The sequence below is a fragment of the Lissotriton vulgaris genome, chromosome 3_1, assembly GCF_964263255.1.
Source record: "Lissotriton vulgaris chromosome 3_1, aLisVul1.2, whole genome shotgun sequence".
NCBI lineage: Eukaryota > Metazoa > Chordata > Amphibia > Caudata > Salamandridae > Lissotriton > Lissotriton vulgaris.
In genome coordinates, this window is record NC_141689.1 from 655,998,592 (window position 1) to 656,024,693 (window position 26,102).

The following is a 26,102-nucleotide window of genomic DNA, read 5'->3' on the forward strand; positions in this document are numbered from 1 at the left end:
CTCGGACCCTTGAGGTCTTGCACCTTCTATGCAATGTATATTTGGATTCTTTGTGTTGCCTCAATAAAAATGATTTAAACATAAAAAATTTCAGGTCACAGTGCCTACCAGTAGCCACATACGGGGCTGAGGTTTGGGGATTGGAAAAAAAAAAAACAGTATCCAGCGAGAAGAAGGTCGATTTTGCAGGAAAATACTGGGTGCCCCAATTTCATCCTCCGAATCGATTTGCCATGAGGAACTAAACCTCCCCTATGTATGTGATTTTATTAGATATAGACCAGTTCATTTCTGGATTAGGATCTGGAGGAACAACTCAGCCACTTTAACGCAAAACATCATAAAAGACTGTCTTAAATGTGACCATGGCATGTCGATCCCCTGGCTCGCGGGAGTCCTAAAAACACTGAGTACCGTGAACAGGGAAGATCTTTTCTCCGATCCAAGTAGGATTGAACCTAAAGATAAAATTGAGGTCAAACAAGCACTTTATGCACTTTATAACTCAGAACGAATGGAAAGGGAAACTCTCAAATCAACTGTTGTGACTTACATGAGTAATGATTTAAGTAGGAGAACACTTGTACCATACCTCACCCTACCCATGACTAATTGGGAGATCATTGCTGTTCCGGCTAAGGGCGGGCTCAGTAAAAATTTTGCTGGGCTTTCCTCTGGGCTATCAGCACACAACAGATCACAATCCATGCCCGTGTGATGGTATCAGTAAACAGAATGATTTGCACTTTCTATTTTTCTGTAAATTTTACTTAAAATATATTAACTGGTTTTTAACTCCTTATTTTAGAAAACAAAGACCCCTTTCGTTAGGGGAGTCCTATTCAATGTTACTTTCCCTGGACACAGATGAACTAAGCTTATCGCACTAGCACTTTTTTGAGACTTATAACACGTGCACCGAAAACAATGGAAAATCCCTGAAAATAGTCTTACGAGAACTGTATTAGATTTTTAACAATTATGAATTTTGTAAACTTGTATTTGTTATGTATCTGTATTGTTTTTAATGTGGTACTTTTATGAATTTTATGAAATTCGAATAAAGGTCTTTTGAACTTGAGACATCAATGCACATTTCGATGGCAGGTTCAACTGTTACACACCACCTCCCTCAGAACGCCTGTTATAACACAAATCAATGGCCAAAGACCGTCCAAAAATTCATAAGCAGCTGAAAGCAGCCACTAGTGGACACTAGCGTTTGGTCGTTTTTCAGGCGGCATCTCTAAAATGCCCTCTGGGTGCATTTTTCATTAATTAAATTCCCCACACTGGCATCAGTGTGGGTGTAATGTGCTGAGAAGTTTGATACCAAATTTCTCCGTTTTCAGTGTAGCCATTATGGTGCTGTGGAGTTTGTAATGACAAACTGCCATCGCCATATTCTCTTAATGGCAGCACTGCACTTACAATGTCTAAGAATGGACTTAGACACTGTAGGGGTACAGGGCTCATGCACCTGTAACCTCACCACTGGTATATGGCACCCAGCTAGAGGGGTGACTGATCTATTCCAGGACAGTGGGATGTAGGCATGGCACACAGGGATGTGTTTAATCAAATGAATCAGTGTCAATCTGCACACAAACGTGTAATTTTATTCCTAAATTACTCAAAGTAAAAGCTTCAACAATGCGTGCTGCTGTGAATTCTGGGATCTGCTTGTGGCTCCGTTCCTTTACTAAATCGTTTTTGGCCACTATAGGTGTGGCAGGGTATACTCAGACATGAGTCCCTTTCTCACTGCTCCATCAGGATTCAAGCAAGCCGGGCCGAAGAAGGCTGAAATGCCAGAAACCGGTCCCCGGTAGCTTGTCTCCTTTCTGGTGAAGAATTGGCTTGGTAGTTTAGTCTGCCCTGTTCCCATGATGCACTGGGCCAGGGACAGACTGATTTGCATATAGCCAGGTTCTGAGCTGGGATGGGGCAGTGAGATAAATAACGGTGATGGATCAAGCCCTGATCTTTGGACTGGGTAAGAGTGGTCTGCTTAACTCAGACACTCTGTTCATCACCACCCCCTTTTCTAAATCCGTTCCTTTTCACAGCAGTAGTCCCTAAGGTTTCTGCACTACTAGTAAATATTCAAAGCGTTTAAAACCAAAAATCAAACTTTACTCGTTATTGGTAAACGAGGAGGTATTTTCATATGTGTTTTGCACCAAAATATCAAACAAACTCTTCACCTTGTTCTGCACCAAGACACGCAGGCTGCAAAGGTAGTGTTTGAGTTAAACGTACAGGACTTCTAAGGGTGGCACAATAAGTGGGTACTCTATTGGCAGGAGCCCAGGGCATACTCAGTCAAAGCCCATCAGCAAAAAGGGGGGGCAACCATGCAGGAAGAGGGCACTTTCTAACATGCATGTCACAATGCTGAAGAAAACGACTGTTTACTATCTTTGTCAAAGATTTGAGCACCAGAAGAGAAGGTTTAAACCGAATACTGATGTAATAAATGGAAAGAGAAAATACAGGGAAAGATGCAGATGCAAAATATGCCAGTTCAGCAAATGCAAAACTTCAATTCAGAGCCAGGTCCCAATGATACAAGATCCACCAGCTCAGATGGTCCCACAAAATATGGGACACCCTAAAATGAATTTAAATCAGGCGCCTCAGAAACAAAATCAGAACTCGTTTCTATAGTTTGCAGTATCAGATCATGACAGTTTTAGCACCAACATTTCTGGCAGTACCAGATCTATTGTGAGAACAGTGGAAGTTGCAGTCCTAATCCACTTAGCAAAGAATATTCAAGTTGTAAGATTTTCAAAATTTCGAACTTCTGATGAAGAGGTACAGTTTAAAATGGCCCTATAACAGATCGCTGTAGGATTATTTCCAGTAATGACAGTTGGAAAATGACTCTTATTTGGAAGAAACAGTAAACCCAGAAGTATGAGACTTTACAGAGTAAGCTATCAGATTATTAATAAAAAGCGCAGAACAAGTTCAAGTCATATTAGGACCAAATGCAGTATTTTTCAGAACACCATCATGGAATTTGACACCACACAGTTGCAGGAATTACACCTGTAATTGAGTATAAACTAAGCAAAGGATTTTTGAGGGAATGGATTTGAAGTTTATGTAACTCTCTGATCATGGTTTTACCGAAAACCAATGAAAAGCATAAACTAGTACAGGACACTAGAATAATTGTTCCTAGTTGTCCTATGGTACCGAAACCAGCCATACTTTTTCAAATTCTGCGTGCTGAAGAATGCCTTACTGTTATTGATTTTTGTCATGTTCATTTGTCAGTGCTAATACAGGACAATAGTAAGGAGTACTTCCAAAAATAAGTTCAATATCTAGGATTTATGATTGAAAAAGGAGCAAGAAAGGTGTCACCAGAGTGTGGAAGCAATTCAGCAGATGAATCCACCTCCAACTCAAACAGAATTCAGGAAACTTTTGGGAATGGTTGGCTACTGTGGACAGTGGATACCAAATCTTTCCCCAGTAGCTAAGTCTTTACTGAGGCTGACACATAAGGATGTGTCTGTTCAGCTTCCATTGGACAATGATTGCACAAAAGCACTCCTAGAGTCTAAACAATGTGCCCCGGCACTAGGGATGTCAGATTATTTAAAAGAATTTACACAAATTTGCAGTGAGCGAGAGGGCTGCACACTCACAGTGCCTATTCGAAAACGTTAAGATGTTCAAAAGTCTGTGGCGCATGTCCCAACAACCCTTGACCCCGTTGCCACAGAAATGTCCGGCTGCTTTAAATTAGTAGCTGTTGTTGATGTCAGTCAAAAAAAGAGTGGGAACATAATGATGAAGTGTTTAATAACTGAAATGGTCCCTTACATTGAGGAGTTGCTACTGAAGAATGTTGTATCAAAAGATTTCTAATTTCAAATGTATTCAGTCTACTGCCAGCAAATCGAAATATTTGTGATGAAGTTGAACAGGAAGGTCTAGGTGTCATGAATCAATTTATGAAACAGAGGTTAGACACGAATGATGAACTCCGAATTGAGCCTGACCATGCCCATTTTGCAGATGGCCCATGTTTGAGGTAACGATATCACATTTAGAGCAGCATATGTTGTGTGCATTATAAATCATACTGACAAAGCTTCATGGCTTCAAGGGGTTACCTTAGCACAAGATGCAACATCGATTGCCCTTACTATAGAGCTTGCAGTCAAACTGTTCAAATGGAAGTCACTATTGTCATGGAAAATGGAGATGCTAATTCAGTTGCCCAGTATAATGTCCTGTTAGCCTATACATTTAATGGTATTTTCACATGGGAATTTGAGAAAGACACTGTCTATTCGATGATGATGTCAATAACATACACTTGGAAAGAGTTAAAAGGGGTACAAGAACATGTTTTAAAGACAGAACAACAAGGTTGGACCACAGTAGGTTTTGAGAAAAACACAAATTACATCCAAATGTCAGTTGATGGGAGACCAGTGTTGTTGGATAGTTTGTCGTTTCCAATGAGACAATACATGCATGGACACATACACTAAGAGAGGGATCCAATGAAACATCTCTTTGAATAGAATAGATGCCACCCAAACTTTAGGATGCTTGCAGAAAAAAAGGGTAATCAATATGTGGCACGTCAACAAATGGATGCAGGCCAAAGAACACACGTTACACTGAGCCACATAGGGAGGTCAGAAGGTCCCTTCAATATAATGCAAAATATCATCAAAATGCCTGATTGCAATCGGCTGAAATAAGTCCTAGTTATAGTGTGCATACTCACGAGATGAGTAAAAGTCTATAGAATCAGATTGAATGACAACCACACAGTAGAAAATGTGTTATTGCAAAAATCGATTCCTAGGTATAGATTGCCCATTTCTCTGAAATCAGATCAAAAGACCTTCTCTATCAATGAGGTGCTGTAGGTGATGTGTGCAGAATTATAGAATGAACAAATATTCCAATGTAGCGGTCAGGTATAGATTACCCATTTCTCAGAAATCAGATCAAAAGACCTTCTCTATCAATGAGGTTCTGAAGATGATGTGTGCAGAACTACAGAATGAACAAATATTCCAATGTAGCTGTTGACCTCAAGTTTCAAGTCTTGCTTAACAAAATTATGTGTTTCAGCATCACTCAAGTGGCCTGATGCTTTGGTGCAGATGAACATTCGAAGAATCCAGAGTGCAAAGTAGTTTGTCGCTGTATGAAGTTTTCACGGAAAGTGACATGAGATTGCCTGCTATACCAACAAATGCATTTGTGAAAATTACAGATGATAAGATACTGGATAACGAAGGATTGGCTGATGTGGTGCATACAGTTTCTCACCAGGTTGCAGCTGCTACACAAGATCCGCATAGTGAACTGTGCCACAACCTCGATCTGAAAGTTGGTATTGTGACCAAGAAGCACGTTCTGAAGACTTGTCTGAAACCAAGCTGGAAAGGCCCCTTCCAGATTATTGTGGTCACGTGTCCTGTGAAGTGTGCTGGAGGGGGGGGGGGGGGGGGGGGGGGCGGAGCTTGCCAGCGCCGATGAAGGAAGCGTCGGAGCCGAGCTCCGCTCTATAACCAGCAAAATCCTGCTAAATATCCTGAATTAACGGAGGCTATAGACCCCCGGAGTGTAGGCACACTCTCCGATGTCGGAAGGGAACGTTTGAACGGCATTCCACTGAAATTCGACGAAGTACGGAGCAGTCAGGACACCCGTGGGTATGCTGGCGGACTAGGCCCGGAGCCACGGACTTGCCTGAGTTGCGTGCCGGTGTACGTGACCCTGCGTGCGGCAGGCGAGGGAGTCGCGAACTCGCGCCCATCGGAGCGGTAACAGAGCACAAAGATCGGCCAGCGGCGCGGAGGGAGACAGCGATATGCGGAGGGCAGACCACACAAGCCGACACTCAAAGCGAGAGCAACACCCAACGGCGCTGGAGTGCGGAGATTGGGGAAAGGAGACTCGGAGCCACGCATGGTTCCCTCCTAGCGCACTGGCAGCGGAATAACGGCAGAAGATCGGGAATCGACCGTTGGTTCCGGGAACAGCTTGCACAGCACCAAAATTGGCTTATGCTCCCTAACAAGCAACAATTGGGGCGATTGATGCATACCGGAGCGCCGGTTGATTGGAACTATTGCCCCCTCCCCCCCTCACAGTTAGCACTAGGTGGCGGGAAGAGCCCAGAGGCACGGTCCAGTGGAGGGAGAAGGCCTTGAAGTGCGGTGGCTGACTGGAGGACAGGGCAGTTGCTGAAAATCCTGTAAGGCACTCGCCCCTGGCCGAACGCAAGTGGTGGAAAAGGGGACACCTCCCCCACTCGGACATTGAGGGTGCGTGTGAGTGGACGGCACGCACTGTAGGACTGCAAAAGGAGCAGGTGTACAAGCGCCAACTTGGCGCCCTATACCAGCTAGCCCAGCATACACACCTAGGTGCTCACAGAAGAGAGGGCGAGCAAGAAGAGTTTCCCATGCTTGGAGGAGCAGTTAGTTGGAACGGATTGAAGTACTCTCCTGAGGACTGTATTTACCAGGTCGCCCTCTAATACTGTTACGGACACTGCCGGGAGAGCTGTAGGGGCCCTGACTGGAGGATTTTCGCTGACCACAGGGGCCGTAGAGGGCCATAGGGAGGGCCTGCTTACTGGCTGAACAGGGTGGGATACTGTAAAGCCGAAGACACAGAGCTGAAGGTGCGGTAACGATTGGCAGCTGTCTACCCCCTGGCGGAGCACCAACGGAACGCGGTTAGACTGGCCCAGACATCACTCGTGCGAAAGTCGGATATGTTTTAAGTAGAACATAATCATTGGTAAAGCGAAGGTATGGCTCTTTAATAGTAAATGCTTCTATTTCGCTGACTGTCCATGCCGAAGTAAGAGCAAACAAAAGTGCAACTTTCCAGGAGACATATTTAAGTTCCACTCTATGAATTGGTTTGAAGGGATGCTTCATAAATTGTGCCAAAACTATATTAAGCCCCCATTCTGGAGGAGGAGCTCTTATAGGAGGGTATGCTCTGAAAAGTCCTTTCATGAACTGCTTGACCAGACGGCTATAACAAAGAGATGGACCTCCAGAGGAATGCCTGTAAACAGAGATGACGGCCAGATGTAGCTTAATGGACGTGAAGATAAGGCCAGATTTAACCAGAGAGAGCAGATAATGTAAAATTTTGTCCGGAGAACATTCATTATTAAGACAAAACAAACAAAAATGTTTCCATTTGAGAGAGTAAGTCTTAATCGTGGATGGTGACCTTGCTTTAGTAAGCATGTCTTTACAGTCCTGAGGCAAATCTAACTCCTTGAATTCAGAGAGTTCAGAGGCCAGGCATGCAGCTGCAGTGGGGCTGAAAGTGGAAGGAGACTCTGGCCCAGGGGCGGTGCGTCCATTAGGGTGCTGGGGCGTTGCCCCCCCCGCCCGCCTGCACCCCCAGCTCTCTCGGCGTCTCTGAACTTAAGTAAACTCTCAGTTTACTTAAGTTCAGAGACGCAAGGGAGAAATGACAATGCATGTCAGTCAGCATGACGTCGGACCGCCCACCCCTTCAGAGTCTGAAGGGGATGGGCGGTTCTGCGTCATGCCGACTGACATGCATTGTCACAGTCACCAGCGGCAGGCAGCAGCACAATGTACAAGACAAATGCACATGAGTGGGGACGGAGAGCGAATTTTTCCGCAGTGCCCACTCATGCGCACTAGTGTCTGCTCTGCTGCCGCATGCCCATTAGGAGAGCGAGGGTTGAGCAAAGGCTCAAACCTCGCTCTCCTAATGGGCAGGCGGGCGAAGCATAACACTGCCCTGCCTTGCTCTAAGAAGTCAATCCTGGCGCTGCTCGTACTAGGATTGGTTGAAACTCAGGGGTTGCGGGCAGTGACGCAGCTGTTCCAGGACCTGTAGGCACCAACGGGACCCGGAGCAAAGTTAGCGTAGACCCGGTCAATTAAAGTTTTTTTATTTTAATTTAAAACCAAACCCCCCACCCTGCGCGACCCCCGTCGCCGACCCCCTCCCAACCCGCCGAGTATTGAGAACCGCGACTCTCCTTTCCCCCGCTTGCGCCTCCCTTCCTCATCCCAGAGATATCACAGGGATTGATGACCGACGGCAACTCACTCAATTCTCTTACAATGTTCATACCAGCTGGTGAATATCTTACGGACAACATGTGTTTTTATGTGCAGAGTTCTAAAAGCAGAAAGGGCAGACTTTCTTCAGAAGTGTTTCACATAGCAGTCAAAAGTCACCGATAAGATCAGAAAGACGTCACCAGCTCTAGTTCACGAATAAATAAATATGGACAAAGTGCATCCGTTTCCTATCTTTCTGCTGAAATGTGGTGTACACCTTCTCCAACAAATTATTAATGAGTCACAATTCCTTGTCTGCCATTGCCGCGGCTGACATACTTCACTCATGGAGGTCTCATGCTCACTCCTCAAGTGGCGCATTCATGCAGCTCCGTTTATTTCCGAGAATGAGCTGCCTGAAGAGGGAATGTTCTCAGACAGAGGCGAAAAGAGTAAATGTGTCACTGACACTAGTATTTCGCACTAGAATACTGAAATGCAGTGTTTGCTTCCAGAAATGAGAACTCACCTTTATCATGTAAGCTGTAGTTTAAATATTTCAAGGTGATGGGTTACTATGTGTTCTTACCTATTACAACAATGATTGACAGCTCTGTGTGGAAAGCACATAATATTAAGACTAATTGCAAGATGTAAATGACTGACTCACTCCTGTAATCTAGAGCACACGTCGTAATTGTCCTTAAATCTCTCAATTATACGTTCTGAAAGCTGTCACTGGTTGGCCTTGAAACTTATTTTTATTCTGACAGGCTTGAGGTGGGAATTTCACCTCGTCAAGCCGCAGGTACATGGCTTCTCGTTTGTGGCAAAGCTGCTGATTTATGGCTTCTTCTGTTCAACTTTCCTCTGTGGGCGCGTTTATTTAACCCAGCCCCTATGCAGCTGGTCTCATTAAGAAAAGGAAAATGCGCATGTAAATAAAGATTGGCGCCTGTCTATCACACTGATTCTACATTGGGAGCCCAGATCTGAACCGAAGGCCCCGCGCGCCTGCATATAGTTTACACTCCTCCTGAACCCTCATCATATGGCATGCCACCTGTGCAGTGGGGCTGTCATCTGCTCTGAGAGCCTCTCTGGTTCCTTTCATTCTGCCTGCCTGCACTCACAACCTGGGCAGGCATGACAGCAATTTAATCTGATATGCGAGGCTCTGCAATGGAAATCCTGCTTTGTGTCTGGTAAACTCAGATCATGTTTATTCAGAGGACTCAGGACATTTTATTCATTACAGAAGAAGAAAGAGTGAAAGGGTTATAATGCATTCCTTTCTTTGCCACCGGTTTTTACAGAACATTGAGGCCCTCATAAATTTGGAGAAATTACCAGGCGGTAACTGTCTGGCGAAATACTGATCCTACCGGCTTTGGTTTAACTGTCCCATTCAAAGTTTTCCCGATTGGAAAAAAGGTAACGCAGTCATTAACACTGCACCAATTTCCTTGTTTCTGGTTGCAATGCATATGCTTGGTATATTCAAGTTATTACAAACACACTTGTTTTGCATGTAAAATCCTGGCAAAATACGTACGTACGGTTTTCTGCACAAGTACGCAGATGCACATGGACATTCACAGATAGTGCGCACAGGTAAAGTTGATGCAGAAAGTAAACTTATGAATTGCACCATGTATGAATACTGTAGATGCACTGTATTCCATGAAGCAGTCTGAGTCATATTGAAAACAGATGAGATGAAATTTATATTAATGCTTGGGAAGGCGCCTGGCACGGACATTTGTCCAAACTCCTTTGTTGTCACAGCTGAAATTCCTGTAAATTACTGGTTTTCTTGTTGTAAAGACATTCATTTTGAGCTAAAATGCTTTCTCCGTGGTCACTGCTGCCTGCTGGAGTGTGTAGAACGAAAGTAAACATAAATAATGCCACACAGAAGGGAAAGCTAGTCGGAACTGTAAAGGGGGACATTCACATTTAAAGCAATTGAATTTGCCTTCTGTGGGTTTTCAGATTGCTTGTGTGCGACATTTACATAGTTTCAGTGTACTGTACAATTTGAACACTAGAGTAACTGTTGAACATATTAAATGCAGGGAGACATAGGGCAGTTTAATGTGTTTAAATAGTTCAAGAGTACTGTGTAACGTGCTTACAGTGGCCAGTCCTCTGATGTATGGCATTAAAACTGGGCCTGTGTACATGCCCCTACGTTAATAATGATGCCAAAAAAATGGATTGATTTGCAAACAATGAATGTTAAAAAAGTCGAGGGAATGCATTTCAGCGATTTAGTTCCTCTCTTATTTTACATGTTTACTTAATCGTGCATTCCCCACGAGTTAGTTATTTTATAATATTGTTGTTTATCTGTATTTTTTTCTGTGCATACCTTGAGGCTTGAGCCATGCCAGCTGTTTCTAAGGGGCTTTGATTGAGCACGTAGGCGCTAAGGCTAAAGCCAAACAAAGGGCCTGTCAGTGGATTGGCTCTCTGCAGAGCACACAGAACAATGTTTGTGTATTCCATCTGCAACTGAAATTCTGTGGAAATGTGTATGAAGGGGGTACACTGATGTCAAAATATTTTCAAGTCCAAAGTAAGACAAATTAAGGTTCTTATATTTGAGGGAGTGCAGTGCATGTTGGGGGCGGTGAAGTGACAGATGTGAGGAAGTGTGATAAGAGGATGCTGAAGAGGAGAAAGAGGGGGGTTGAAGATGTGCAGATAGACAGGAGAGAAAAAGAGGATACATATCTAACATACAGCACACATATAATTGAAGGGCAAACGTCTTCCACAGGCCTCAATGCTATTTAATTCACACACTCACTATTTCAGAAGTTCATAATTTAAACATTTGTTGTTTCTCATTTATCTTAAACAGCTAACACCCAGTGACAAAGCCAATCATACTGACAGCCTTTAGGCGTATGTCAGTTTTTGTGCCATTTATCTAGATAAAATTACATCTCAAAGAGAAACCAAAATGCCGGTATGACGGCACACTATGGGAATAAGAGAAATGTATTTGGCATGTTCCTTTATAGAGAGCATCCACTTTTTTCATCTCACTTAAAGACCTGTCTGCACTCATTTCTATATGACTGGTTACAGCCAGCAGTTGTGGGTGCTTCCTGAAGTCTGGTTAGAGCATATTTTTCTAAACTTAATGCTGCATGCAGTGCAAGACTCTGGGCAAGCATACATTTTAAAGGGCTAAAGTTGTCACGCAGAACAATTTACATATTACAGTAACTGTTGAACAAATTAATGCAAGAAGATACGGGACAGTTTTTAATGTGTTTAATGTTTCAAGACTATACGTTCCCACTGCTTAATAAGCCTTGCTTTATCGTTGCATTTATTTGCTTGAAAATGCTTTATTTGCCAATCTTTTTTAAATTTCTTTCTCAGGAGAGGGACTCTCCCTAGACCCCAGGTTTGTCCATTGAACTTGTTCACATCACTAGCTGTCTTGCTTAGTACCCTAGCCCTCTTCAAAAGTCAGACTTGCTTGGCAACCTAGAAATTCTCTGTAATAATGTATGAGTTTTCTTTTATGAATGCCTAGAACTGAATTTTTAGTCCAGCTATCACAGAAATAGTGCTGAAAATCGTACCAAAAAGATGCCAATTTTTCAAAAATTTCTTCACGGGGGAGAATCCCCCCCGAACACCCCTGATTACCGCCGGTCTCTCGCGCTGCGCGCCCTCGCATACGTAGATTTGTTCTGCATACGCCACACCAGTTGCAAATTCCACCAGCCGCCACTGCTCTGGCCCCTGCTCAATGTCAACAGTGTTGGCGTTACTGGAAGGCGAAAAACGCTGCATTATGAGAGTAGCAGAGGTTCTGTTAACCAGTGCTGCCGCAGCCAACATGGGGCAATGAGAATTATTTGGGACAGCTCCATTTTCAAATTCATCAAAAGTCTCGGTGGTAACAGAAAAGGGGGAAAGGCGTAGGCGAAGATCCCGGTCCACCTCATCAGAAAAGCCTTTCCCCAAGAGCCTTTTTCTGGTTCCCAGCTGGCATAGAATTGGCCCTTCCGATTTGTCTCGGAAGCAAAGAGATCCAAGTTGGGCTTGCCCCAGATCTGGAAGATGTAATCTAGAAGCTTCTGATCCAGTACCTATTTGTAGCAATAATTGGAAGTCCTGCTCAAGGTATCTGCTAGACTGTTCTTTATCCCAGGCAGATGTTCCACCTTTATAGATATGTGGCAAGAAAGAAGCCATTTCCATATCTCTTGAGCTTTTTGAGATAGGATGAGAGAGCGCGTTCCCTCTTGCTTGTTTAGGTAATACATGCATGTGGTATTGTCCATCCTTATGAGGACTGAGGATCCTTGAAGCCTTGGGAGGAAAGCCAGTAGGGCTAGAAATATGCTCGAAGCTCCAGGAAGTTGATGTGCATTTTTGCAAGTGCTTTGGACTATTTCCCCCTTATGCGTAGATCTTGAAGGTGAGCCCCCACCATCCATCAAGAGAAGCATATGTAGTGAGGACGAACTCTGGTGTTCGGGAAAGGAAAGTTAGCCCCGTCGTGAGATTGCTGGAGCGCTGCCACCAAAGTAGAGCTGTTCGCATGGCTGGAGTTACCCTTACCAGGTTGTCGTACGAACTGGTCACCTGAGGCCATTGTTTGTCTAGTTCTTCTTGTACAGGTCTCCTTCTGAGACGAGAGTGAGGAACCAATAAGATTGGTGAGGACATCATTTCGAGAAGAGATTTTATTAGCCTCACAGAGCGAACTTTCTTCCTCTTAACTTTTTGCTAGAGAAATTAGGTGTGATTGCTTTCTGTGGACAAGAATGCGTTGTCTTGGATAGTGTACAAAACTGACCCTAGAAATTGAGTCCTCAGAGGGATGTAGAACTGACTTTTGAAAGTTGAGAGACAGCCCCATGGATTGAAACATTTGAAGGCAAATTAACGTTGCTTTTGAGGCTTGTCAAAAAAAGGTGCTTTTATCAACCAGTCGTCTAGGTAAGGGAACAGTTGCAGTCCCTGCAGCCTGAGATGAGCAGCAACTGGAGCTAGACATTTTGTAAAACTCTTGGAGCTGACCGCAGACCAAAAGGGAGAATTCTGAATTGAAAAGTAACACCTTCAACAGTGAAACGGAGAAACTTTAGAGGATTGGGATGATAAGGGAAGTGTAAATTTGCATCTTGTAGAGCAAGCGTTGTGATGAAATCTGCATGATCGAGGAGTTGCAGAATCGAGTAACCATATGCAAGGACTTTTTCTGCAGATATTTGTTCAATCTCCTTAGGTCTAGAATTGCACTCCACTCTCCCGACTTTTGCTTGATCAGACATTTAGGGTATGACCTAACTTGACTGTCCAGTACTCATTTGTTGGAAGTAATTTTCTTCCATTGGTCGAAATGGAGAGAAATATTTGAAGTCCTGGGGTGAGGTGTGGCCGAATTGTTGCAGGTGCTGGGGAGGTGTCATTGTTTTCTAGTATGGTCTCTGACCTGCTGGGGCGGTTTTCTCCTGTTTTATTGTCTGGAAAAAAAAGGGAGAGGGGGGGGGGGGGAGAGGGGCTCTGTAAGATTGTTGCGGTTGATACCCTTATCTATATTAACAAGTCTGGGGCTGATATTTTTGGTAGCTCCCATGAAAGGAGTAAGACCCTCTGTCACGGGCACCGCAAAAGGGGGTTTTCCTGTATTTAAGTGTACCAAAGGCTTTAGCTGTGTCTGTGTCCTTTTTTATTTCATGCAAGGCATCGTCAATGTGTTTGCCAAACAGTGCATCACCATCGAATGGCATATCTAGTATGTTGCTCTGCACCTCAGGACAAAAGGTAGTAGACTTAAGCCATCCTTGGGGATAGAGGACAGCTGCCCCAGCCAACTGTTGAAAACCTAGAGAGACCAAATCCATGGAATGTCAATTATCTCAGATGCTGCCCTTTCCCCTTTAAGGAGAATTTTTCTTGCCTCTTGTTTTTTGTCATCCGGCAAAAATTCGAGGTACTGAGCAACATCCGACCACATTTGGTGATCGTATCTTCCCAAAATTGCCAAGGAATTCGCAGCACACGCAGAAGCATCTGCAATGGTGGTGATTTTTTTCCGATATTGTATAGTCTTCTGCCATCTTTATCCGGTGGTGCAGTTACTGGCGCTGAGGGATTTCTAGATCTCCGTCACGCAGCTTCAGAAATCACTGAATCTGGCCTAGGCTGGCCAGTCAGGCATGCAGGGGCATCATCTAGGGCCTTCTGCTTCTTGTCAATCCTAGGAAGAATTGCAGGTACTGAGAAAGGATTCTCCATAATTTTAACGCCCTCTTCCCAAATATGATCAATGGTGGCAAAAGCATGGACAGATTTCCTGCTCTGGTCTTTGAAGTCATATCAAAAGCAACTGCTTAACAGGCATGGAAGGTGAAAACGGTTTGCTGCTCTTTCCATAATGGCACGAAAGCCCCCAATGTCCTCCGGAGGAGGAGGAATTGCATGAGGAGCCGGTGGAGATGGTATTGGAATTAAATAATCCTCCTAAGTTTACCTTCTTCCAAAACTGTTATCCTGCACTCCCTGATCTTGCAGCGCAGTTAAAAGGTCTTGAGCTTACGTCGTAGGTAATGAAGGTCCTGCCGAATCTAGAACAGGCGGAGGAGAGGGTTGTCTCTGAACAGAACCTGCAGTAGGAAAAAGGGCATGGTAGTCCTGCAGCATAGTGGTTAAGTCCTGCACTAATGCCACAGGGATTTGAACCATAGGCTCTTGACGAGGAAGTAATACTTGAGGCCTTTCCATAGGTTGATAATGAGTGCCATAATACTCATCCTCATCTTCCTACTCTTGGAATTTAACATGAAGTTGAGAGGGACTGCGAGCTAGACTGAACAGCCCCATCGTCCTCAGATTCCTCCAAAAAATGGCTAGGAGGCAAAGGAAATACATATTGAGGGCCTTGCAGTGGTCGTCGTCGACGATGGAGGCACCCTCGACGAAGAGTGTCGCCGCCAGGAGAGACATCGACCGAGGAGAGACTGTCATCATCGGTGGCACCGTCGACGGTGGAGTAGCAGACTGCGAAGACATTGTCGTTGACAATGGCAGAGTCCTCATTAATGGTTCCGGCGACGAAGCGCCAATGAGGTCGGAAATGGTTTTGTCGTAGACTATGCTTTTTTCGACGAAGAGGATGTCCTGGCAGACTGAGTCTTAGACTATTTGAAGGCAGCTTTTTGGGGTGTTTTAGAGGTAGTTTTTCCCCAGATTTCTTCTCAGAAGAGAATGGCAGCTTCCCTTTTTTAGAGGTAGAGTGCAAAGCCTCATGATGGGACTTTTTTGAAGGTTTTATTTTAAGTCTCTCAGGAGATTCTTCGACCTGTCCCTCTACCTAGTCAGCTGGGCTGGTGTCTGAGAACTACCACTGCCTTCATCATCCGACACCACAGATGTTTTTGCTTTTAGCTTCTCCAGCAAAATAAGCAGCCTACCTTAAGGGTTTTAGAGGGAAAGGTCCTGCAAAACCTTATGATCAGGTTAAATGCAATAAATACACCCCTTGTGGGATCTTCAAAATGTAGCCTCTTCTTCCCACATGACCCACAAGGCTTGAATAATCTTTTTCAGGAAGTATCAGACATTCTGTGCTCATAAATCCAATAGATGTAGAAAAAACTGAGCAAAGCTCAGGGAGAAAATCTGAGAGACTTGCCTCTCTGTGGAGTATTCTAGAGGATGCTGGAGACTGATGGTCTGTGCTACTACAGTGACTATGTAATCCATTATAGCCTATTATAATATGTTTATTACTGCCATATGTATGTATATGTGTGTGTATATATATATATATATATATAATATATATATATATATATATGTGTATATATATATATGATCAAGGCTGTGGTAACACAGCCGAAACGCATCATGCTGACTGAATTGGCAAAATAAAGCACTTTAATTAAATTTGCACTCTTGCGGTCCGTACCTGTGTTTATGTTACCAGTAGAAGAGGTAATCCAAGATCTCTTGGATATATATAATTTTACCGTAATTATAAAATAAAAACCCTTTGAAACTGCTCAACCTCTAATTATTGACAAAATATATATTTTTGTATTTGATTATTTGCTTGTGTTTATGAGGAAGCTTTTTTGGTCAAATTAAGATGTTAAAAATGTGTCACCTTGAGAATAGATGTTGGTATGGAGTAAGGGCAATTAAAAGGTAATTCTGCCATATTTATTAAACTTTACAAAGAGAGATTACCACGAGATTTCAGCACTAACACCATCAACAAGCATTTGCAATGCAATAGGTCTCGCATTAGGAAAGGTGGAGCTATTGCTATTGTAAATGACACATTTTTTATGTATGTATTGGTTTTGAAAATAGTGAATTTAATAGCTTTGTCATTTACAATGCCAATAGTTTTAACTTTTGCAAATGTCGCACCTGTAGCATTTGTAATGCAATATGTGTTGTATTTACGTGACTTAGATGTATTGATATTACAAATAGCAATAGCTTTAAAAAAAATGTAATATTTAATACTTAATACTTTACTTTAATACTTAGTTATTGTAATTTATGACAATAGCTTAAACTTTTGTAAATAACTTTTGTGAAGATTCTGTTCATTGTATTTTATTGTGACGAAAATCCAGGAACAGAAGTGAAATATTAACATCTTTTTGTGACATTTGTAATAAAGCTTGAAACATTGAGAGAACATGTTTGAACCAGTTGTTGTTGAATGGTTGCACAGATTGATGCTGTGGTGGCGCTGAGTGATGTTTTGGTGGCGACGAGTGATGTTGTGGCGTTCAGTGATGCTGTGGTAGCGCATAGTTAGGTTGTGGTGCACCTGTAGTGGTGCTGAGTGATATTGCGGTAATGGGATAGATAGTGTGAGTGCGATAGATAGAGGGAGGGTGATAGACAGAGTGAGGGCGATAGATAGACAGATGGAGTGAGGGTGATCGATAGATAGAGTGTATTTTTGTTTCATTGAATAGAGTGTAAGTATGAGGTGTGTAATTATATGACACTGAGTGGTATTATTTGGAGTGTATTTACGTTGCATTGAGAAGAGTGTAATTATGTGGCACGGAGTGGTATTTGGAGTGTATGTTGCATTGAGTGCAATGTAATTAAGTAGCATATAATTATGTGGCACGGAGTGGTATTTGGAGTGTATGTTGCATTGAGTGCAGTGCAATTATGTAGCATGTGGCACTGAGTGGTATTGTGTGGAGGCGTGTTGCATTCAGTAGAGTGTAATTGTGTTGCGTGTAATTATCTGGCACTGAGTGGTATTTGGAGTGTATGTTGCATTAAGTGTAGTGTAATTATGTTGCATTTAACTATGTGGCACTGAGTGGTATTTTAGAATGTGTGACCAAAGGTGCCCTTGAAAATGCAACTAAACTTTATGGGGAAGACTCAACTAAATTCCCTAAGAAACACTTCTTTAAAGACTAAGAACCTTAGTGGACAGGGTACTCTTTCAAAACATGGTGCATTTGAGTGTATATTGCATTGAGTGCAGTGTAATTATGTGGCACTGAGTGGTATTTGGTAGTATATGTTGCATTGAGTGCAGTGTAATAATTTGGTGTGCAATTAGGTCACACTGAGTGTTATTTGGAGTGTATGTTTCATTGAGTGCAGTGTAATTATGTGGCGTGTAATTATGTGGCACTAAGTGGTATTTGGAGTGTATGTTACATTGAGTGCACTGTAATTATGTGGTGTGTAAATATGTGGCACTAAGTGATATTTGGAGAGTATGTTGAGTGCAGTGTAATTATATGGCGTATAATGATGTCACAGTGAGTGGTTTTGGAGTGTATGTTGCATTGAGTGCAGTGTAATTATGTGGCTTGTAATTAGGTGGCACTGAGTGGAATTTGGAGTGTATATTGCGTTGAGCACAGTGTAATTATGTAGCATATAATTATGTGGTAGAGTGGTATTGTGTGGAGTGTATGTTGTATTCAGTAGACTGTAATTGTGTGTCATGTAATTATGTGGCAGTGAGTGGTATTCAGAGTGTATGTTGCATTGAGTGCAGTGTAATCATGTGGCGTGTAATTATGTGGCACTGAGTGGTATTTGGAGAGTGTGTTGCATTGAGTGCTATATAATTATGTGGTGTGTAAGTATGTGGCACTCAGTGGTATTTGCAGTGTATGTTGCATTGAGTACAGTGTAATTATGTAGCATATAATTATGTGGCACTGAGTGGTATTGGGTGGAGTGTATGTTGTATTCAGTAGAGTGTAATTGTGTGGCATGTAATTATGTGGCACTGAGTGGTATTAGGTGTGTATGTTGCATTGAGTGCAGCGTAAATATATGGCGTGCAATTATGTGGCACTGAGTGGTATTTGGAGTGTATGTTGCATTGATTATGTAGGGTTGTATGTGTGGGTGTGTGTGTGTGTGTGGGGTGTGTGAGTGGGGGGGTGAGGTGTGTGTGTGGGGGGGGTGGGGTGTGTGTGTGGGGGTGTGTGTGTGGGGGTGTGTGTGGGGGGGGGTTGTGTGTGTGTGGGGGTGTGTGTGGGGGGGGGTTGTGTGTGTGGGGGGTTGCGGGTCATTCTCTCAAGAAAAAACAGATGTAAGTGAATGTGTTAACATTAGTCGAAACAACAGTAAACTACACTGCGAAAAATAGAAGCATGAAAAATGTGGAATCCATGAAGTTGCATTAAAAAAACGAGATAGCTACATTCCCTAAATGTGTAGTACTCGTGGCTGCTATCAGATGAGGTCTGTTGACGGATGGATTGCCTCCTGTTACTTACCCTTATGAGTAGCAGGCGTGGAGAGCAAAGTGTAGCAGAGCAACAGGGCAGAGTTTGGGGAGAAGAATTTTTGAAAAATCTAAAGAAAGCCAAGGACGGAGAAGCACTGGACAGGAGGAAGGAGCAACAGAGAGCAGGTCTGGGCAAGTGGAATAAAATGCAGCACACGAAGAAGAGAGAGCAAATGGGGCGAGGGGAGCAACATGGAGCGCTCAAGGCGAGGGGTGCAGGACTTTAGTGGAAAGAAAGCTGCACACGAGCCCACGTGTTTAACGAACATGAAAAACTCCCTAAACATGAAACATTAAAGCACCTTTTTTTAAACTGTATTTAATTGTTTTTTTATTAATATATTTATTTAAAGGCAGCATCTTCTTTACAGAGCCGTCTAAACAGCAGCCCGGGCTACACTGGCCCATTGAACTTCAGGAAAGTTGAGCGTCACTATGAGGGTAGACAGCCCATGCTGTAAACTGTCGGCAATGGAAAACAAGCTACCTTTGAAGAAGGACAGGCATCGCTGGGAGGAGGGCTGATTCTGCGGAGCGCGTGAAGTGGCTGGTGTGAAATGTCTTGCTTTGTGGGAGGGCTAGGGGGAGTGGGGCGCGTATGAAGAAGCAGACATCAAAGGAAGGGTGGGAGGGAACGAGCATATGGTGTGGGAGTGATAACGAAAGTAAGAGGGGGCAGACCTGACAGCCAAATGTGGATTTGTATTATCCAATATCAAAGGGCAGTCCTTTCCCGGTGTCCAAGGAGGCAAAGAGCTTTTAGATACGGTTAATTTTTTTTAATTGATTACGATTTCTGGTAAGTTAACTTAGGGCGTTATGTTCTCGGGCATCTGAGATGCGTTTATTTTTGACAGTCCTTTTTTTTTTACAGTCCTTTTTTGTTGTCTTCTATATCTCTCTAACAGTATAGGAAAACAATATACAGCGTTCTTCTATGGCCAAAACTCAGAAAAAACATTGATTGTGATAGTGATTTTACAAATATAGTCCGTATTTATTTTTTAAATAAATGTCCAAGTTAGCATTTTTTCGGAGTTTCATTCACCAAGAGGACTTAGAAGGATCCCATATCTTCATACATAATGATGATCACGTAAAATCATTTATTATCCCTATCCCAATGCATTTCAGAGATACCAGATTCCCTCTTCTTTGGGTTTACATGATCTATAGACATGTGAGTTATCAATATATTTATACATTGATAGTGTGCAGTAACTATATTGTGTTTTTGTGAATTCTTAAAAATAAAAAGTAGCAAGTAATGAAAAGAACACGTGAGAGGAGAGAAAGAGTTGAGGAAGGAGAGTGGAGGGAGACAGCATGATGGGGGAGGGAAAGAAAAAGGTGAGAGTAACAGAAAGAGGAGAAGCGGAGAGGAACAGAAAGTAAGAAGAACGGAGAGAGAAAAGGAGAACAATAGCAAGCAATTAAAGTAACAGAGAGAGAAAGAGTAGGAGACAGGGAGGGGGTTAAAGAGCGCAGACGCCTCTCCTGACCCACGCAGCACAGGCAGCTTCTGGGGGCCTTGTTAAGAGGCTGCGAAGGCTGGCGAGAGGTGGGGGGGTGAGTCATATTTGATCGGAGGAGGGGGGGGGTGCGCAATTAGAAGGGGGATTGTGAAAGCAGGCAATAAGTCCCTGTTTGTGTTCACATTCCTGAGCAGTGTAGCCTGTACAACAAGGCAGCACTGGGAGGGGGGCTGAGCAGAAATCCGAGTCACGGCCTGGCGGCCGTGAAGTGTGAAGCAGTGGGCGGGGAGGCAGGAGCAAATGGTAAGGGGAGCCTTTGAAGAGCAAGGCAGGGGGATAGAAGCGCGTTCACGAGCACTTCTACAAATCCACATCGTGAACTCAGCTTTCTGGTTTGACTGCAATAGGTCTCTCTGCGAGACCTAAAAAACAAATGTGTTCATGGCATTAGTAGAGAGGGGATATTGAAATAGTTGTCCAGAAGGATCATTGAGCACGCCCACTTGCTTTGGACAGCTGACAACAAATGAACCAGCACCTTGATCATTCAGAGAGGAGAAAGTGATTTAGCATGCGGAGGTCCGAAATGGGACATAGCCTTACTCACATTTTCCTTATATGGATGGAGAGGGAATTATTATCCATGCAGCCTTTCTGAGGACACGATTGCTTCTAAAAGAAACTACCTCATTAATAAGTTCTTATGATGCTGACGGGGACAAAGGTGACACAGATGAAGGACAATTTAGGATCTGTAATGCAAAGCGGTTCTTCACTATCCACATTAAACCTCCACCCTCTTAAAGGGTAGAGAGGGTGGAGCACTTTAGAAATGTTCCCAAGATGTCTTTAGCAAACTAGACAGCTGCGCTGTCTGGTAGGCTGCGACCTAAACATTATAGGGGATGGTGATGGAGGCAGATTTAATACAGAAAGAAAATTAGATAGATTACCCAACGCCTACATCAGAATGCCCACGAAAACGACACTAAATGTGACACCCTATGTAAAAACTGCAATATCCATGTGTCCCTTCCCACTTACTCATATCCACCAACATTCAGTGTGTACACCAGATGTGGAAAGAGGCTCATTTAGTAGGTGGAAGCAAGGGATTTTTTCAACCAATTTAGCAATATTCTATGGACAGGAGGCGCTATCATTTGAATCCTGTGAGATGAAATTCAACTTAGAAGCTGACTAACTATATCACTACTCACAACTGAAACACTGGATCATTCATGCGGACATTAAGGGGGAGCAGCTACTTGGAAATCAAATTAACTAAAAAAAAATTAAAAACAGTTGGTGGCATGAACGGGTGAATTCCCACTTTAAATAATTTGATAGTAAACATGCCACCATCAACTCGCATCCCTTTATGGCTCACTTGTACAATTAAGTAGGAACAAAAGTGCAAAAGCATGCCAAGGTATTACTAAAAACTAATATACAATACATGGCACAGAAGTGCACTATATGGCGGTCTTCAAGCAGCACTTATATCCCTCTCAACAAATACCATCCCCATACCAATGCACTAATCCAGATGTGGTTTAGTAGGAGATTTTAAACAGTTGGTGAGACTACCCATACCTCATACATTACTGGAATAAGATTCTGGCTGCCATGAAAATAACACTGGGTTACCCCATACCATTTAAATTAGCCTATGTCCTTTTGGAACTTTGATCCCGGAGGCTAAAACAGACAAAATCCTATTGTCGAATGATATCGAACTGCTTAGTAGCAGCAACTGCTTCCTAGTGGTATACTGGAAAAAAAAGAAATTTACCACCCATGTTCATTCTGGTAGCTCAGAGTGTGGCACACATTAGCAATGGAGAGATTATCAGTGTTCTAAATGATGAGAGCTTGGAGGAGATTTGGGGTCCTCGGACTGAATGTCAGGGGGCATTCCTGGGGTCTCCTGCTCAGCATGTTAACAAGTTCTAAATCTTTTCAATTAGTGAAAGTAGACATAATAAGTGTTCGCGGAACAGACGAAAGCTCACTAGTGAGCCAAATCATGTTGTAGATCGCACCGAGATACACGTATAACAGTTATGCCTCTTGCTAAATGTAAACTAATATATGACAAACTTCAATATACTGCAGTTTTCTACTGGGCTGTTTCATTCCCCAGGGTTGGGAGAGGTGATTGGTGGGGGGTGGGGTGGGGGGGGAGGGGAGGAGGGTTAAAAGGGAAACCAATAAGTGACCAGAACAATTGCACTGAGTATCTTTGGATAGTGTCCAATTTTATAGCAAGTACTAACTGTATAAACCAGTACGGATGGAATGTGATAATTACTTTCGAGAAAACCCCCCAATAAAACAGCAATTTATTTAAAAAACAAAAAACACAAGTTTGGAAAATTAGTATGTCATCCAAAGTGTTCAGTCCATAAAAGTTTAGGGAGCATGTAAAAGCGATATAACTCATCCAAAGAGAGATCACAAAATTTGACATAAAAAACAGTTTAGTCAGCTACAGGTGTACTGTGCCAATGGAAAACAATTTTGGGGCGAGAGGGAAATAAATAACCAATATTTGAGACAGTCGCCAGATTACCAGGATTTATATGTGAGATCTTTTAGAGTTTGCCTATTTTATAAGGCTGAAAGGGGATTAAATTAGCTCATTTTCAGAGGGTCATAGAGGCTCTGCTCGATTGCATTTTGAGATTTTTTTAAGGTAACAGAACGTAGCACATTTTCTGTTTAAGCAGCATTTTATTATTTGCATTTAATTAAAGATGCCAAAGTTTTCCTTGGTTTAATATTTAGCTGTTGGATGTTTTTCTTTGTAATACATCAAATTAGCATTTCATCTGATGTTCACTTCGCTGAGGCACATGAGCTTTCTTATTACAATTTTGATTACGACTGAAGTCCTGTGTCGGAACAAACAAAAAAAAGAACCACACCACAGATAAACAAGTACTTCAGGGGGTCAGGAATACAGAATACAAAATGCTGACTGATGATATTAGGGCATCAAAATCAAAGTGATGGGTGGAATGCTTGAGTTAATCTAAGCCACTGGCGAACGCTAGGGGCTGCATCCCAATCCATTGTTTTTTTTGCCCATCATGCCACCTCAGCTTGGACCCAGTCATATGCAAATCCGCCTTGACCCTGTTCCTCATGGGTACAGTCCAGCGCGAATTGCCTGGTCCTCACCGTAGTGGAACACAAGCAACCTAGGAACAGTGTTGCCCTTAATACTTTGGTATGTCGCCTTAAGTGGTTCAGATGTGTGTCCCGTGCACACTGTGTCACTGGAATCAAGCAACACTATAAGCAGAATCTGGACCAGACAGAAAGCAGAATCCGATCAACACCTATTAATAAGGGGGAAAACAAAGAAAACGGCGAGGGTGCACATAATTCAAGGAAGGAGGAATGGCATGGTTTCTGCATACACAGATGTGAGGTACCGCTGTGCAAATTTCTGAAATCAACATCTACAGAGGCGGTTCCCAAACCTGCTACTAGATGGGAAGGTACACACAAGTTGAGAATAGGCTGAGCCAGGAGTTGAGTGTATGTAGATATATTGTGAAAAAGTAAACACACAAAACTCTTTAGCACTTACCTCTGTGCCATCTATGGGAGCTGGCTTAGCCTGTATCGGTTTCTTTTCTCTGGGTGAATCAGACTCAGACTGGCTTCCAGAGTCTGAGTCACTACCGGAGTCGCTGCTTCCAGACGGACTGCTGCTCTCACTGCTGCTCCCCGAGCTAGAACCAGATCCAGTGTCATCTGAATGGCTGCAACACAAACAGCAAAACGACAATGCATTTGTTATTAATCTGAAGGAAGCTATTTTAATCTACCAAGGTCAAATAATGCAAAGGCGTTTAACTAATTTATTTAACAACGACTTGATTCAATCATGTTAGGTCCCTTTACCACTTTTGCATATATATATACTTTGCTGGTCTAATGTGTATAAATATTTGCACGTTTAGCTAATTTTAAACGTGCTCAAGTTTCATTTGTTTGGGTTTGAAAATATCTAAAATAAATTTACGGATGCCAGCCATATTAACTTTCATACGATTTCACCCATGTTCAATAAGCGTTATCATATTTCAAACAAAATCATATGTGCCTACCAAAGGAGTGAACATTAAAAAGCCATGCAGTAAAAAGGACAAAAGTAACTTACCTGTTACTACTGCTTTCCAGCACTTGAATTCTTAGATTTATGTACTTGAATCATTTCCCTTCGTCAGGCTGCAAATAACCGTCAGAGCCTAAAAGTCTACTACTGGGCCATAAAATTCACTTAAGTCAACAAAGCAGAAAAGCTTTGAATTACACAGTACTTCAGAGTTTCGAGCACATTTTAATTTAGACAATATAAAGGATAAGAAAAACAGAAGAAGCTAAGGGCATCAAAAAAGACAACTTGATGGACTTTGATCTTTCCAGGCAGTAAGAAGAGCCTTGTTGATCTAACTGTTCAGACCCCCTTAGGATATCACAATTTTGCTTCTGGCAAATACATTGTACTTTTATACAAATGAAGTAATTTTTACATAAGTACCTGTAAACATTGTCATTTAAAGAAATTAAAAAGGCTGATGCTCCTGTCATTGAGTCTGCACTGCCACAGGCAATGAAAGAAGGGTGAGCTAAAGGTCAGCTGGCAATAGAGGTGTTAAGTTCCTACATCGCCTACCTGTTAACACATTGCAAATGTACAGGGCCCTCCACCTGTGCTATGAGGCTGAACGTATCTCTCTATGTGCCTCTCTGTTCCAGAGACCTCTCATCCTTCCCCACTTCTCTTTGACTTGTGGGACTCGCTATCGCTATCGCCTCTGACGTACAATCTCTGACTGACCACTACCTCGACTCTATGACCTCAATAATCAACAAAGCCGCCCCCCTGCAACGGAAGAGAGTCTCCACCAAGAACTCGAACCCATGGTATGATGCTAGACTCAATGAAGACAGGCGTGCCATGCGAATGGCAGAGCGCACCTGGAGGTCAGACCCCTCAGCACTGCACCTTAAAACTCTTAAGAATAAGAGAAATGCCTACTTTAGGAAACAAGCACTGGCGTTGCCAATAGGTCTCGCAGTAGGAAAGTTGGAGCTATTACAATTGCAAATAACAATGCCTTTTATTTTTGTTTTCATTTTAGAAACATAAAGGGCTTTGTCATTTACAAAACCAATAGCTCCAACTTTCCTACTGCGAGGCCTATTGTGCACTGCACAGTGTGGGGGTGAGTGGCGTTGCGTGGGTGAGTGGCGTTGCGTGGATGAGTGGCGTTGCGTGGATGAGTGGCGTTGTGTGGGTGAGTGGCGTTGCGTGGGTGAGTGGCGTTGCGTGGGTGAGTGGAATTGCGTGGGTGAGTGGAATTGCGTGGGTGAGTGGCGTTGCGTGGGTGAGTGGCGTTGCGTGGGTGTGAGTGGCGTTGCGTGGGTGTGAGTGGCGTTGCGTGGGTGTGAGTGGCGTTGCGTGGGTGTGAGTGGCGTTGTGTGGGTGTGAGTGGCGTTGCGTGGGTGTGAGTGGCGTTGCGTGGGTGTGAGTGGCGCTGCGTGTGTGAGTGGCGTTGCGTGTGTGAGTGGCGTTGCGTGTGTGAGTGGCGTTGCGTGTGTGAGTGGCGTTGCGTGTGTGAGTGGCGTTGCGTGTGTGAGTGGCGTTGCGTGTGTGAGTGGCGTTGCGTGTGTGAGTGGCGTTGCGTGGTTGAGTGGCGTTGCGTGGTTGAGTGATGTTGCGTGGTTGAGTGGCGTTGCATGTGTGAGTGGCGTTGCATGTGTGAG

The 26,102-nt window shown here is 43.3% G+C and overlaps 1 protein-coding gene across 1 annotated transcript in view; it reads right to left on the minus strand.

Annotated features, from left to right (window-relative positions):
- CHD1 (chromodomain helicase DNA binding protein 1) overlaps positions 1–26,102 on the minus strand; it is a 1,544,591-nt gene that overhangs the window by 1,432,208 nt on the left and 86,281 nt on the right. Inside the window, exon 3 of the mRNA XM_086960963.1 lies at positions 23,917–24,091. Coding sequence (XP_086817089.1) covers positions 23,917–24,091 — 175 coding nt within the window. The remainder of the gene's footprint in view (positions 1–23,916; positions 24,092–26,102) is intronic.